Source organism: Panthera pardus, unplaced genomic scaffold (assembly GCF_024362965.1).
Source record: "Panthera pardus isolate Hobbes unplaced genomic scaffold, ASM2436296v1 HiC_scaffold_15, whole genome shotgun sequence".
NCBI lineage: Eukaryota > Metazoa > Chordata > Mammalia > Carnivora > Felidae > Panthera > Panthera pardus.
The window spans coordinates 5334134-5349045 of NW_026526710.1; the positions used below are offsets into that span (position 1 = coordinate 5334134).

Sequence of the window (14912 nt, forward strand, 5' to 3'; positions counted from 1 at the left end):
GACTGATGTCTCGAAGACCATCTTCCCTGTCCAGGCCAAGCCAGAGGTTTTTAAAGGGGAAGGCAGGGGAAGAGGGAGGGGGGCTGTGGGCAGGAAAAGCAGGTGTCCGGGCGGTGACTTGTACTCCGACACGCCCCTGAGCAGAACTGCTGGCGTCCGCGACAGCTGTTTTTGGTCAGCCTCATGCCTGGGAAAGTTCTGTCCTTCTCTCCTCGAGCCTGGTGGTCTGCAAGTTTCAGGGAAACTGAGTTCTGCCACAGACCAAGGGACTTAGGTCAGCAAGCGAGCAGCGCAGAAGCTTGAAGAAGCAAGTGTCCCTTAAGGCCGGTCGGAGCGCTGTTTCAGGAGCTTTTTCTGCTCAAGTTTTCTGTAAACCCGAAGCCACTGCAAGAAATTCAGCCTATTAGTCCAAAGGAAAAATGTATATAGCGTGATGCCTTAAAAAAAAAAAAAAAAGAGTTGGGGGAGGCATCCAGGTCAGTCAGTTAAGCCTCCGACTTCTGGCTCAGGTCATGATCTCACAGTTCATGAGTGTGAGCCCTATTTCTGGCTCTGTGCTGACAGCTCAGAACCTGGAGCCTGCCTCACATTCTGTGTCTCCCTCTCTCTCTGCCCCTCCCCCATCCGTTCTCTCTCCCTCTCTCTCTCTCTAATATCTCTCTCTCTCCGTCTCAAAAATAAATAAACATTAAAAAAAAAAAGACAGAACTGTAACTGTGTGTGTGTGTGTGTGTGTGTACCTAGAAAAATCTCTGAAAAGATCTATGCCAAAGCCTTTATAGTGGACATTTTTGAGTTTTAGGGTCCCGGATGGTCTGTATGCTTCCTGATTTCTCTGACTTCTTTTCCATTTTATAATGTGCATATACTGCCGTGAAGCTCACAAGAGACCGTAAAACAATTTTGTCAGCAGCCAAAAAAGACAAAGCAGGAAACCACACATCAGTTTTTTAATTATGATTTATCCCAGGCGAGGTACTAATGTGGGTTGAAGTGGAGGAGTTTAAGAGCACAGTCTGAAGAAAGGTCTGACGTCCTTCCCGAGGGTAGGTTTCCCGGTGGGAGGCGGGTTCGCTAGGCTAAGCCCCTCCCTTCCCAGGAAACGAAACTAACAGGCTCAGACAGCGGGCGGGAAGGAGGTTAGCAGCTTCCAGAAGCCAGCTCCACCGCCACAGGCTCTGCTGTGCCTGCCCTGAGTATCATGTCGGGGTGGAACCTCAAAGATATCCCTGCCTGGAATCTGGACAAGTTCATCGAAGACTATCTCTTACCAGACACACGTTTCCGCAGGCAGGTCAGACAAGCCGTCCACATCATCTCCACTTTCCTGAAGGAGAGGTGTTTCCAGGATGCGCCACACCCCGTGCGGGTGTCCAAAGTGGTCAAGGTGAGCCCAAGCCTGCTGGACTGGGGAAGGGGTGGCTGAGTGGGCAAGAGTTCCCACAGAGACAGAGACAGAGCAAAAGGTTCGGGTCTTCAGGGCAGGTGGTTTCTGACTTAGCCATAGCGAGCACATATGACCATAGCCTGTCAGAATAGGTTCTGGGGTGAGACCCTCCATCTGTGATTTTTTTTTAATGTTTATTTTTAAAAGAGCACAGCATGGGAGGGGCAGAGAAGGGGAGGGGACAGAGGATCTGAGGCAGGCTCTGCGCTGACGGCCGCGAACCCGATGCGGGGCTGGAACCCATGAAGCCGTGAGATCGTGACCTAAGCCGAAGCCAAGAGTCAGGTGCTCAACTGCCTGAGCCACCCAGGCTCCCCCCCTCCACCTGTAGCTTTTAAACAAATGCCCTGACTGAAGCTTAGGAACCCTCATCCTCGGCCGCGTCCATTTCAGAGATAGGGAAACTGAGGCCCAGCTCTAGTAAACAATTTGCTAATTAGTGGCCAGGCCGGGGACTCACCATTTCTGCTTTGTGTTTGTTTGTTTTTTCCTGACAAAATGACTTCCAGAGCCCCTCTCCAGCCAACAACAGCTAAATGTTCCGATGACTTTGTGTGGCTGAAAAGTTGTTGGTATTGCCCCCTGTAAAGTCTATACTGTGCAAAAACAGAGCTGGACACCGCTCAGGGGTCCATAAAGGGGGTCCAGGCACCAGCTGTCTCCACAGATGCTCAGCTTTTCAACGTCCGTGATAAACTAGCATTCTTTTTTTTTACATTTTTTTAAGTTTATTCTTTTTTTTTAAAGTCTTTTTTTTTTAACGTTTATTTATTTTTGAGGCAGAGAGAGGCAGAGCATGAACGGGGGAGGGTCAGAGAGAGAGAGAGAGAGACAGAATCAGAAACAGGCTCCAGGCTCCGAGCTGTCAGCACAGAGCCCGACGCGGGGCTCGAACTCACGGACCGCGAGATCATGACCTGAACGGAAGTCGGACGCTTCACCGACTGAGCCACCCAGGGCGCCCCTAAGTTTATTTATTCTTGAGAGATAAGGAGAGACAGAGCATGAGCAGGGGAGGAGCAGAGAGAGAGGAGGAGACACAGAATCGGAAGCAGGCTCCAGGCTCTGAGCGGTCAGCACAGAACCCGACGCGGGGCTCGAACTCACAAACCGTGAGATGATGATCTGAGCCGAAGCCGGACGCTCAACTGACTGAGCCACCCAATTTACATTCCCACCAACAGTGTGGGAGGGTTCCCTTTTTCCCCCCATCCGCAATGGGGACTCACCATTTCTACAGTATCATGAGCTGGTTAAGAGTATGAGTTTTGAGGGGCGCCCGGGTGGCTCAGTCGGCTGAGCATCTGACGCTCGATTTCGGCTCAGATCATGATCTCGGGCCCCGCATCGGGCTCTGCACTGACACCACGGAGCCTGCTTGGGATTCTCTCTCTCTCTCTCTCTCTCTCTCTCTCTCTGCCTCTCCCCAGCTTGCACACGTGTAAAAAAAAAAAGTATAAATTTTGAAAGCAGATAGCACCTACTGGCTTTGAGCAAGTCATTTCACCTCTCTGTACCTCAGTTTCCTCATCCATCATGCCCAGTGCCCTATCGGGCCGTATACAGATTAAGTAAAATAATGCATGTAGACCACCCAGCGAGGGCTGGTCTGCAGTCTATAATCAGATAGTAAAGGACAGGATGTAAAGAACACAGACTGGAGAACGAGACAGCCGGGGTTTGAATTGTATCTGTGCCACCTACAAGCTGTGCCCCCCGGGCCGCTGCGTCACCTCTCTGAGCACCTGTTTCCCCATCTGTAAAGTGGGAGCTGGTAACAAGAGCGTGTAGGTCAGCCATAAGGCTGAGGGCGTTATGGGAGTTAAGACTGGCGATGCCCTCAGATGAGTGGCTAATGCTCTAGAATGTTAGTGGCCGCTCTCATCATTTTCGATCGGGAGGCCCTCCCTTCTCGGTAAATGTCCGTTCTCGTTCTCCTCATCTGTCGTAGGGTGGCTCTTCGGGCAAGGGCACGACCCTCAGAGGCCGATCCGACGCCGACCTCGTGGTCTTCCTGAGTAACCTCACAAGTTTTCAGGAGCAGCTTGACCACCGGGGAACGTTCATCCGGGAAATTAAGAGGCAGCTGGAAGCCTGTCAAGAAGAGGAAACGTTTGCAGTACAGTTTGAAGTACAGAGTCTGCATTGGGAGAGGCCCCGGGCTCTGAGCTTCGTGCTCAGGTCCCCCCAGCTCCAGGAGGGGGTGGAGTTTGATGTCCTGCCTGCCTTTGACGTCCTGGGTGAGCGCTCACAGACGCACGGGCTTTCCCCTCTGTCCCCCCACAGGGCGGCTTTCTTTTTTCATATCTCTGAGCAGAACTTTCCCACAGCCGGAGAGTCTTACCGAGACGGGGCATCCCTTCGAAGGGGGTGGGTCGAGATCTTAGAACGGATCAGGTCACGACCGGCCACAGGAGCGACATTAAGTAGCAAATTGGCACAACTTGGGGGCAAGACGTCCCTTACGGAACACCTCCGGGGCTGGCCGGCTCTACTTGTGGCAAAGCGTGTAAATTGTAGCTTTCTGAAAGGGAGGCAGCGTAGATCCAGCCTGCGGTCCGTGTGTGAATTTCATCTATTGCCCCAAACGTGAGGAAATCTTGCCAGACTTGTGCTGAGGGCTGGAGTCTATATCGACGCCCCACAGCCGCATTTGGACAGGAAGCAGAACCTCTCAGGGGCTCGGTTTCCGCATTCGGAAAGCTGGCAAAAACGTTGCCACCTGTGTCATACTCTTAAGTATTGAACGAGCATCCACGTTCAGCTGTCACACGGGGCCTGGCGCATAGTAGGTGTTCAAGAGTGTGAGCTCCCCAACCGTAGGCCGAGGCACCCCAGGACGCCACAGTGAAAACACTCACGGGGAGCACAGGGAGTAGGTTAGATTTTAAGTTTTTGAGGGAAACACAATGCCGTCTGTGGGACACCGCACGAACCCCCACTGTTCAGTTGTAGACTGAACCCCGTGCATGGAACTCCTCTTGGGCGGAGGGGACCCTTGAGAAAAATACCGAAACTCTAAAGGCACCGGGAAATGAGAAAGTTTGGGAAGCTCTCCTTGTTGCCATGTCCGGTGTTGGGCGCTGGCATGTGATGGTTACAAAAGAGATAAGAGGGGGAGAGAGAAGGGGAGGAAGGACATGCCCGGCAGAGGGAACAGCACAAGCAAAGGACTGGAGATGAGAAAGGGGGAGGATGTGTTGGGGGAACGGCTGGACACTGAAGAGAGTGGGGGGGGGGAGGGAGGGAGTGGGGAGGGCGTGGAGGGCAGGGAGGGAGTAGGGAGGGTGTGGAGGGCAGGGAAGGAGGGGGGAGGGCGTGGAGGGCAGGGAAGGAGGGGGAGGGCAGGGAGGGAGTAGGGAGGGTGTGGAGGGCAGGGAAGGAGGGGGGAGGATGGGGGGCAGGAAGGGAGTGGGGAGGGCATGGAGGGCAGGGAAGGAGGGGGAGGGCAGGGAGGGAGTAGGGAGGATGTGGAGGGCAGGGAAGGAGGGGGGAGGATGGGGGGCAGGAAGGGAGTGGGGAGGGCATGGAGGGCAGGGAAGGAGGGGGAGGGCAGGGAGGGAGTAGGGAGGATGTGGAGGGCAGGGAAGGAGGGGGGAGGATGGGGGGCAGGGAGGGAGTGGGGAGGGTAGAGGGGGCAGGGGGGGAGCGGAGAGGGCAGGGAAGGATGTGAGCGGGAACTGAGCCAGGAGAGCTGATCCTGCAGAAACCTGCCTCCTTGGTCAAAGGGTTTCTTCTGAAACACAACAGAACAGCTGTGGGAGGGTTTCAAGTAGGGGAGTAACCTGGTCAGATTTGGTGTTTTAGAAACCTAGTTCCAACGGTAGCCTGGAGAATAGATGGGGAAGAGAGGTACGACCGGAGTTTGGGAGACATTCAGTCAACAAGGATAAACACAGATTATCCCCTGAGTGCCTACTGTGTACCAGGCACTGCTCCCTGGCCATGAATGAGCCAGACAAGGAACCTCTATCCTGGAGCCTGACGTTAAGTATAGAAGCAAGATACATGGAATGATACCTGCGGAGGCGATACGATGGGGAGCGACCGGGAGGTGGCGGGGGGGGGCTTTTTCAGACAGTGTGATGAGGGAAGGTTTCTGGGGAGGTGACCTCGGAGGCTGAGGGATTGAGAAGGAGCCAACCATGGGAAGATCCAGGAAGAAGAAACAGCAAGTGCAAAGGTCCCGAGGACAGGAGTGAGCTTGGCGTGTTTGAGGAAGAGAAAAAAGGCCCCAGGTAATGAGCGGCAGGGGAGCAAGGTAGGAGGTGAGATCCCCGCAAATCTCCTAGGCCACGGTGGAGATACTGGGTTTTATTCTAGATGTGGGAAGCAAGAAACGGTGTGAGCTGGTTTTGAAAGTCCTCTCTGGGTCGAGAGTGGGCTGTGGAGGGACCAGTGAGGAGGCTCCCCTCCGGGTGAGGTGGGTTGGCAGAAGAGATGGGAGAAGGGAAGGCTGGGGACGGGCTTCAGGCCCCCTGGCTCGGCCCGTCGCCCTTTCTCTGCTGCACCCCACGGCCAGTGAGCCCCAGAGTGGCGGACGAACCCTCAGAGATGCTAACATCTTAGAGTTATGTTATGGATTTGTCCCTAACAGGGAGTGGACCAATGCCCACAGACCCACCCCAGAGTCTACATCAAGCTAATCCAGGAGTGCCAGGACCTGGATCCGAGAGGGAGGAGTTCTCCACCTGCTTCACAGAGCTGCAGCGAGACTTCCTGAGGCAGCGTCCGACCAAGGTGAAGAGCCTCATCCGCCTGGTGAAGCACTGGTACCAACTGGTAAGTTCCTTCTGCCTGGGAGCTGAGGAGGAGGAGGAGGGAGAGAAGGAAGGGGGGCATGGAATAGAGGGAGGGGTGGAGGAGAGAGAGGTGTGGGGAGGGGAGAAGGAGGAGGACCAGGAGGGGGGGGGGGGGTGGGGGGGAGGGAGGGGAGGGGGAGGGGAGAAGGAGGAGGACCAGGAGAGGGAGGGGGGGTGGGGGAGGGAGGGAGAGTGGGAAGGGAGGGCGGGGGAGGAGGGAGAGAAGGAAGGGGGGCATGGAATAGAGGGAGGGGTGGAGGAGGACCAGGAGAAGGAGGGGGGTGGGGTGGGAGGGGAGGGGAGGGGAGGGGAGAAGGAGGAGGACCAGGAGAGTGAGGGGGGTGGGGAGGGAGGGGAGAGTTGGGAAGGGAGGGAGGGGAGGAGGGAGAGAAGGAAGGGGGGCATGGAATAGGGGAGGGTGAGGAGAGAGAGGTGTGGGGAGGGGAGAAGGAGGAGGACCAGGAGAGGGAGGGCGAGAGCAGAGGGAGGAGCTGAGGGAGAGGGGAGGGAGGAAGTAGGCGGGGGAAGGGGAGGTGTCTCAGATCAGGAATCTGGAGCTCTCTCACGTCCAGCGAGAGAGCAGACACAGAAACGAAGACGAGAGAGGCTAATGTCTGGGGAGAGACCAGGGCCCCCGAGCAGGGATTTTCGTGTCCCGCGTTTGTTGAGCTCTCAAGATCGTACACACGTGGTGAATGTGCAGAAAACAATCAGATAGTAAAGCATGACTCGTGTGTGTAAGAAGCAAAGAGTCTGGGGGGCGAGGGGCGTTTGAAGTTGTGGTCAGAGCACAATAGTGTGTCGGCGGCAGATGGAGAGTAGCTCCCTGTAGCAAGTCACTCGTGATCCTGCGACAATATCTCGCTAACTAACCTCGGGCGCTTTCACCCTGTGGCGCGGGGCTTTCTGCCCTCAGCTTCGTTAGGTAAGTGTAAGGAATCCTTGAACCTATTTCCCACAGGGAGGGAGGGATGGGGCGAGGGAGAGGAGGGGCTGCGTGGGGAAGGAGAGAAGGAGGAGGACGGGGTTGGATAGGAAGGGGAGAGACAGGTGCCAGGGGCCCCAGGGCGTCACACTCGTCCCAGTCTTTCCCCATCCCAACACGTGACAACCCCATTCTGCCAGTTACTCTGGCCTGAACCATACATCTTCCTTGACCTCTTCACATGCACACCTCCATCCAGTCAACAAGCGGTGTTGGTCCTATTTTTAAAAATATACCCACAATTCATTTATTGTCACCACTTCTAACGCTGTCGCCTGGGTCCCAGCACCTCGCGAGGCTCCCCGGGATCTGCCCTTGACCTCGCTGAACCCCATGTCTGCCCTTCAGGCCATGCCGCCTCCCTTGTCGTTCCTCCAACAGCAAGACTCTGCTCCAGCCTTTGGACCTTTGCAGTTGCGTATGTGTTTGTTTAGTGTCTGTCTCTCCCGCTAAAAATGTACACGAAGGAAGGGGTTTGTGTGTTTTATTTACTGCTGCGTCTCCGGAACCTAGAACAGTGTGCCTGGCACATAATAGGTGCTCAGTAAGTAATTGTTGAATAAATTAATGAATGGTATCACCACACACACACACACACACAGACACTTCTGTCTGCTCCCTGGCTGTCTGACCTTGAGCCATCAACTTAACCTCTCTGTGCTTCTTATTTTCTCATTTGCGAAGGACGACGTGGCCTAACATGACACAGTGCCTGGCACAGCCGATCCTCATGGATGTGGTTCCTTTGAGCCACTACAGGAGCGCACATAATAAAAGTTAGCCTGTAGTGTGTGTTCATCTTGTCCAGAGCTCATCATATTTAATCTTTTGTGGATGTGATACGCATTTCCATTTACTTTAAGACATCCTATATCTCACTTAATCTTCATGGTCATTCTGTGAGCTGAGCGAGGGGAGGTGTCATTATCAAGCCTGTATTACTGGAGGAGTAAGAGTCAGATCGCTCTTTCAGCTAATAAGGAGCAGACGAAGCCTTGAACTTGGGTCTTCCGACTGAAGACTTTGCCTGATATGTAATATACATCTTATAATAGACGTGTATATTTTTGGATGAGTAATTGGGTGAAAGAAAGCAATTAAGGAGAACCTTCCTACTTGAAAAATTATCTTCAAGGCAAAGCAAGAAATCACGTATTTGCTAGACACCTGAAGTTTGCTGATCTAGGAAATTTGATCATGGAGCCTGAGCATTTTAGAACTTACAAAAGTGGGGCGCCTGGGTGGCCTCAGTCAGTTAAGCGTCCGACTTCGGCTCAGGTCACGATCTCGCGGTCCGTGAGTTCGAGCCCCGCGTCGGGCTCTGTGCTGACCGCTCAGAGCCTGGAGCCCTGTTTCAGAATCTGTGTCTCCCTCTCTCTCTGACCCTCCCCCCGTTCATGCTCTGTCTCTGTCTCAAAAATAAATAAACGTTAAAAAAAAAAAAAAAAGAAACTTACAAAAGTGGTTCTTGACAAGCGTAACACTGGCCCCAAGGACATTGAAAATTCATGAGGATGCTTTTTGGTAACCATGGTGATCGGGGGCAAGGGTGCTACTGACAATTAGTGGAAGAAGCCAGGGATACTAACTGTTTTCGATGAACAAGATGGTCCTGCAAAAAATTGTCTCTTCCTCCCTCCCTGTCCTTCTTCCCCTTCCCCTCTCTCCCTCTCTCCCTCCCTCCCTTATTCTCCTCCCTCCTTCCTCTCCCCTCTCTACCCTTCTTCCCCTTCCCCTCTCCCTCCCTCTCCTTTCCTGGAAAGCAATGCAGGAACCTGACCGTCCTTTAACCCCACTTACTACCACCATCACCGTCCCCAACTCACATGCTACTTGTGTTGTATATTTCAAGTCTCTATATTTTCAAGGGCCTCAAAGCATTACTATTATTTTACAACATCAGTGCTCATTTTATCTACCCACGTATTTACTACGCTCTTTACTGTCAGCTCTTTCCTACGTCTCTAACTGTCCCCCGGGGATCACGTTCCGTCTTCCTGAAGTATGTCCCCTTGAGGATTTTTTTGGTGACTGTCTTGTGATAATGAAACTCTTAGTTTTTGTTTGCTTGAAAATGTCTTGATTTTACCTTCGTTGCCGATGGGTATTTTTGCCATATATTTGGCGGTCATTTCAGTACACGGAATACGTCACTCCTCTGTCTTCCGGTGTCACTAGTGACGAGTCAGTTGTCAGCCTAACCGTGGCTCCTTTGTAGGTAGACTGTCTGATTCCTCTGGCTGCATGTATATTTTTCTCTTTGTCTTCGATTTCGTTTCATTCAACCTGAGGTGTCTTAATGATGATTCCTTTTTCACCTTGTCCGTTTGGAGTTCACTGGGATTCCTGAATCTGTGGATGGATCTCTTTCATCAGGTTTGGAAACTCTCAGCCGTTCTCCTAAAATACTGTTTCTCTCTCTTCCTTGCCTCCTGGAACTCCAGTTAATGTGTGTTAGACCTCATTCTGTCTTCCGTATCTTTATACTGTCTTCCATATTTTACATCTTCTTCTGTCTCCCCGTGCTTTTTTCCGGATAGTTCATTCTAATATACTTTCCAACTCGCTAATTTTCCCCTAACTGTCTCTAATTTGCTGTTGAGTTATTAATTACAGTTATTGTCATTTTTTATACTATGATTTCTATTTTATTTATTTTCAAGTATGCCATGCTACTTGTTACGGCTTCTAATTTTCTCTATTTCAAGCTCTTCGTTTCTTTAAACACAATATTCCTAGTTATTTCAAAGTCTATATCTGATCCTTCAATATTTACAGTTCTGTGGACTGGGACACCTGGGTGGCTCAGCCGGTTAAGCGTCCAACTCTCATTTTCGGCTCGGGTCGCGATCATCACAGTTTTGTGAGTTCGAGCCTCACGTCGGGCTCTGCGCTGGCAGTGCAGAGCCTGCTTGGGATTCTCTCTCTCCCTCTCTCTCTCCTGCCCCTCCCCTGCTCACACTGTCTCTGTCTCTCTCAAAATAAATAAACTTTAAAAAAAAATTTTTTTAAACTACTTTCCCTAAAAAAAAAAAAAAAAAAAAAAAGTTCTGTGAACTTATTACTATTTTCCTCTTCCTTCTGGTTATTACTCTTGGTGTCTCGTTTCCCTCGTGTACCTGGTTATTTACGTGCAGGTCATGATACTTATAAATTCTTTGTGAAATCATTTGACGCTCTGGGTTAGCGATCTTACTCCAAAGGGACTTTTGTTTGGCTCTTAGGAACACTTCAAGTTCTTCCTCTCAGTTAATTGTCACGGTATCCTTTTGGGGTTGGTGGTGTTATTACCCCCTCACCTGGCAGGTAAGAATAACGAGGCCCCAAGAGTCTAAGTTGTCTTCTCGGAATTGGACACTGGTGGATGCAGGACTCGAACCCACCTCACGCATAATCCAGAGCTCAGCTCTTAACCAGGAGTCAGTAAAATTTTTCCGAAATGCCTTAGGTAGTGACCATTTCAGACTCTGGGGGCTATGTACGTGGTCTCTGCCACAACCAGCCAGCTCTGTCTTTGTAGCACGAGAGCAGCCACAGGCTACACACAGATGAATGGGCGTGGCTTTGGCTTCAAGGAAATGTTATTGACAAAAGCAGATGGCAGGCCGGATTTGGCCCTTGGGAGATGTGCTTTGTGCCACGACGGGACAAGTGCATGTTTCTGATGGTCTTTCCCCCCTCCTCAGTGCAAGGAGAAGCTTGGGAAGCCACTCCCACCCCAGTACGCCCTGGAGCTCCTGACCGTCTACGCCTGGGAGCGCGGGAACAAGCAGACAGATTTCAGCACCGCTCGGGGGTTCCAGACCGTCTTGGTATTAGTCTGAACTACCGGGAGCTTTGCATCTACTGGACAAATTATTACGACTTTGAAAACCCTACCATTAAACAGTACCTGAAGAGACAGCTTAATAAATCCAGGTACCCTACACCTCCACGTGGGTCGGCTCCCCACAGAAGGAACCCCTGGTGCCCTGTGGCACCTTGGAACTGGGGGGAGGGGGGAGGGCTCCGTGCTCACGGCTCATCTTCTCTGGCCAGTCATCGTGCTGAGCATTTTCCTACTGCCCATCTGATTGAACCTACAGCCTCCCGCCCTGTGAGGCAGGCAGTATGTAGCCACTTTACAGGTGGACAAACTGAGGTTCTGAGAAGTAAGGAGCTTGCCTAAACCTTAACAAAAAACGAGTAAAATACCAACAGCTACAGCAAACAATGCTCGTTGCTCCGAGGGATTAAGAGCTTGCGGCAAGACGAACGCATTCTGATATAGTAAGCAAAAAATTACAGTCCTTACAGCTAACGTGTACCGACCTCTTGCTGCGTTCCGAGTCCTGTGCGGAACATTTCCCACGTTCTGTCTCCACCCTCACATCATGTCCTATGAGACAGGTGTCCTCTGCTCTCCCCATTTCACAGATGAGCAAATCGGCTTAAAGAGGTCAACTGACCTGCCCAAGAGCAAACGACTAATAAAGGGCAGAAGGGAGATTCAAACCCAGGCCTGTCAGACCCAAGGGCCAGGCTTTTTCTCCCCTTGCCCACCACCCGCCACGGGGGCAGGGCAGTCAGGACACGCCCCCCGGGGGGAACAGCGCCCCCCGGCTCCCGCCCTGAGTCCCAGCCTGGGCCAGGAGGCTCTCATCCCCCAGACACAGCCCTAACTCCTCACCTGTCCCTCTCTCACTGTTCCTCTCCAGGCCTGTGATTCTGGACCCGGCCGACCCTACAGGAAACGTGGCCGGTAAAGACCGGTACAGCTGGCAGCGGCTGGCAGAAGAGGCCAGAGTCTGGCTGGGTTACCCATGCTTTACCAACAGGGATGGGTCTCCGGTGGTCTCGTGGAACGTGCAGGTGATTTGCGGCTTCCCCTCTGCTGTCCTTCCCCCCCCTCCCCCACCTCCTCCGCACCGTGTGTCGCATGCTGCTGGAGAACGTCCTCTCCAAAGAAGTGGCCTCTTGCTACCAGGGTCCCCTAGTCATAGAGTTTCAGGATACGCCCCATTTTCTCCGTCATCTTAGCCCGTTTCGCCGGGCTCCTGGGATTTGCATATCCCTTGTCCAGAGTTCATTCTTTAGCTACCACTACCCTGGCCGGAGGCAAACTCTTCCAACAGCCCCCCCCCCCCCCCCCCCCCCCCCCCCCGTGGGCTCCTTCCTCTGCGAATAATAATAAACAATAACAGCCACCGCTTAGTGAATATTTGCTCTGGGCTCAGGTTCTGTCCCAAACGGATGGCTACATTATTTCATGAAAACAACACCCTTTGAGGCGTGTTTCCTACTCCCATCTTACCTACGAGAAGAGGGGCTCAGAGAGTCACCTGCTCAAGGACATGTAGCGCGGGAGCTCCCGCGGTGGAGCGGAGATCCAAAGTCCGTGGCTTCCGGTGCCAGCGCTCAGCCCGCCGTGCACTGCAGCGTCCCCAGCGTATCGTCCCACACACGGGAGACTGCGCACTGCTGAGGGACGTGGCGTGCCACACAGCCGGGAAGAGGCAGAAGGGCCTGAACTTGGATCTCTGCCCCACCCCCCACACCAGGGGCCGTAGTCTTTTGCACAGCAGGTGACGGTGATGACGTTGTAGGTGGGTTCCCCGGGGAAGGAGTGTTTTCGGGGAGAACCATCGGAGCCAACAACTGTGGAAAGGAGGGGGAGGAAGCAGGTGTGGGCGCAGGGAGAAGTCCAGCTGGGGGTGTGCCCGTATGTGAGTCTCGGCCAGCCCCTCCGAGGGGGAGTCCTGGGGCTCCGTGGCCTTCAGAGTTGCCCTGCCGCAGTCTGGGGTGGTCAGCCCTTTAGACCCTCCCCCCCCCCGTGGACCAGTCACTGAATGTGGGCAACTCAGGAATGGGCATCGCCTTGGACATGGGGCTTTCTGCAGCCGAGGTGGCCCTGAAGGCCAGGGGTCTGTCTGCTGCCCGCCTCCCCAGCAGCTGGGACTTGTTTGTCCGTCCTCCAGGGGGATCCGGGTGGCCTGTGACACTGTAAATGCTCACTGAGACCCAGTGCCAAGGGGGAAGGATCAGCTCTGCAATGTGATCATGTGCTTTACCCTTTTAGCCTGAAGAAAACTATCCAAACGATTGGTTTACCTGTGAACACAGGACATATCAGCACCATGATTATGGATGGCGTCCCTGCACCCCTCTGTGAACCTCAGCACGAGCCCCGGCAGCATCCGTTCCCCGGAAGGAAGATGACTGGACGTGTGCCATCCTCTGAATGCCAGCCCATCTTCGGAGGAAGGGCTCCAGAATCATCCAGATCAGCCCCCTCATTTTGGAGGTAGGGGGGGCGTCCCTTGATCCAGATAGCAGAAGACGGCCCCCAAAGCAGCGGTGAATGGGTGTCAGACTTCAGACCCGAATCCAGGTTTCCTGGCCCCCACTGTTCCCCCACTCGGTGGTCTTTCAAACCCATCATAGATGACGTTCCCTGCAGCCCCACCCTACCCCAGCCTGATCTCTGACAATGTTTTCTGAGAGACAACCAGAGAGCCTTAACTGTATTCTGTCTTCCTAGTAGGAGAGTTCTAGTCCAATTTCTCGTCGGTAACAATAAAAAGAAGAGCAAATACCGTGTGTTGGATGTTTAGTCACTGCACACCACACCATCGAGAAGTGTATCTGCGTATTACATGTGTGTATACATGAACCGATTCAACCGGAAACGTGTATTGGGTGCCTGCTGTGTGCCAAGCATTGTTCCGGATGCTGGGAACACGGCAATGAACAGAGCAGACGAAAAATCCTTGCCTCATAGACCAACATTTGCATGGAACCTGGTAATAATTAGATCACTTTGGATCCTTCTAATTTTCAATTACAAATAATCCTAGGACCAGCAGTTCTGATTCACCCTCTGTCTACACTTCTGATCATCTAGGAAAGTTTTTAGAACTGCCCTGTCCGATGCGGTAGCTTCCAGACACATGTGGCTGTTATGCCCTTGAACCGCAGCTGGTCCAAATCGAGGTGTGCTGCGAGTGAGTGTGTAATGCACATACCTGGTCTCAGAGACTTCGCACACACACACGAACAGAAGAACGTCACATGCCTGACAACTGATAATTTTTAAAATTTGTTTAAATGTTTTATTTATTTTGAGAGAGAGAGAGAGAGCATGAGTGAGGGAGGGGCAGAGAGAGAGGGAGACACAGAATACGAAGCAGGCTCCAGGCTCCAAGCTGTCAGCACAGAGCCCAATGTGGGGCTTGAACCCACAAACGTCATTTCTTTTTCATGACATTATTTGGTTATTGTCTTTAACATTAGCGAAGTAAAGAAATCATTAGAACGAATGGAAGGAAGGAAGGAAGGGAAGAAAGGAGGGAGGGGAGGGGGGAGGAAGAAAGAAAGAAAAACACTCCGTGGTCCCTTCCGCCAACCTGTGAACACTTGGGACCTGTCTCTTCAGCCTTGTCTCTGACTCTCCCTGTCTCCCTGTGTATGTGGTGTTTTTATAAAAATGGGATTCTACTCCCTACCTGGTTTTGTTACCTGCTTTGTCACATGTGTCATGATTATCACTATGCTGAGTAGGAAATTTGGGCTATCACATACAATGGCTGCGTTGCACTATACCATAATTAAGTGGATAATCCACCTGTGTCACCTTTTTTTTTTGGAGAGAAAACAGTAAAACCGTCTTTATTCACAGACCGTGTGATTGCTTATGTAG

At 52.5% G+C, this 14912-nt stretch overlaps 1 protein-coding gene across 1 annotated transcript; it reads left to right on the forward strand.

Annotated features, from left to right (window-relative positions):
- The first annotated feature begins 1105 nt into the window (after window positions 1–1105).
- Window positions 1106–13808, forward strand: OAS1 (2'-5'-oligoadenylate synthetase 1). The gene is given in 8 exon segments (XM_053902046.1): window positions 1106–1387; window positions 3399–3721; window positions 6077–6125; window positions 6128–6229; window positions 10921–11050; window positions 11053–11152; window positions 11932–12085; window positions 13293–13808. Coding segments are annotated over 8 exon segments (1206 nt in total). The 5' UTR covers window positions 1106–1201; the 3' UTR covers window positions 13455–13808.
- Window positions 13809–14912: the final 1104 nt, after the last annotated feature.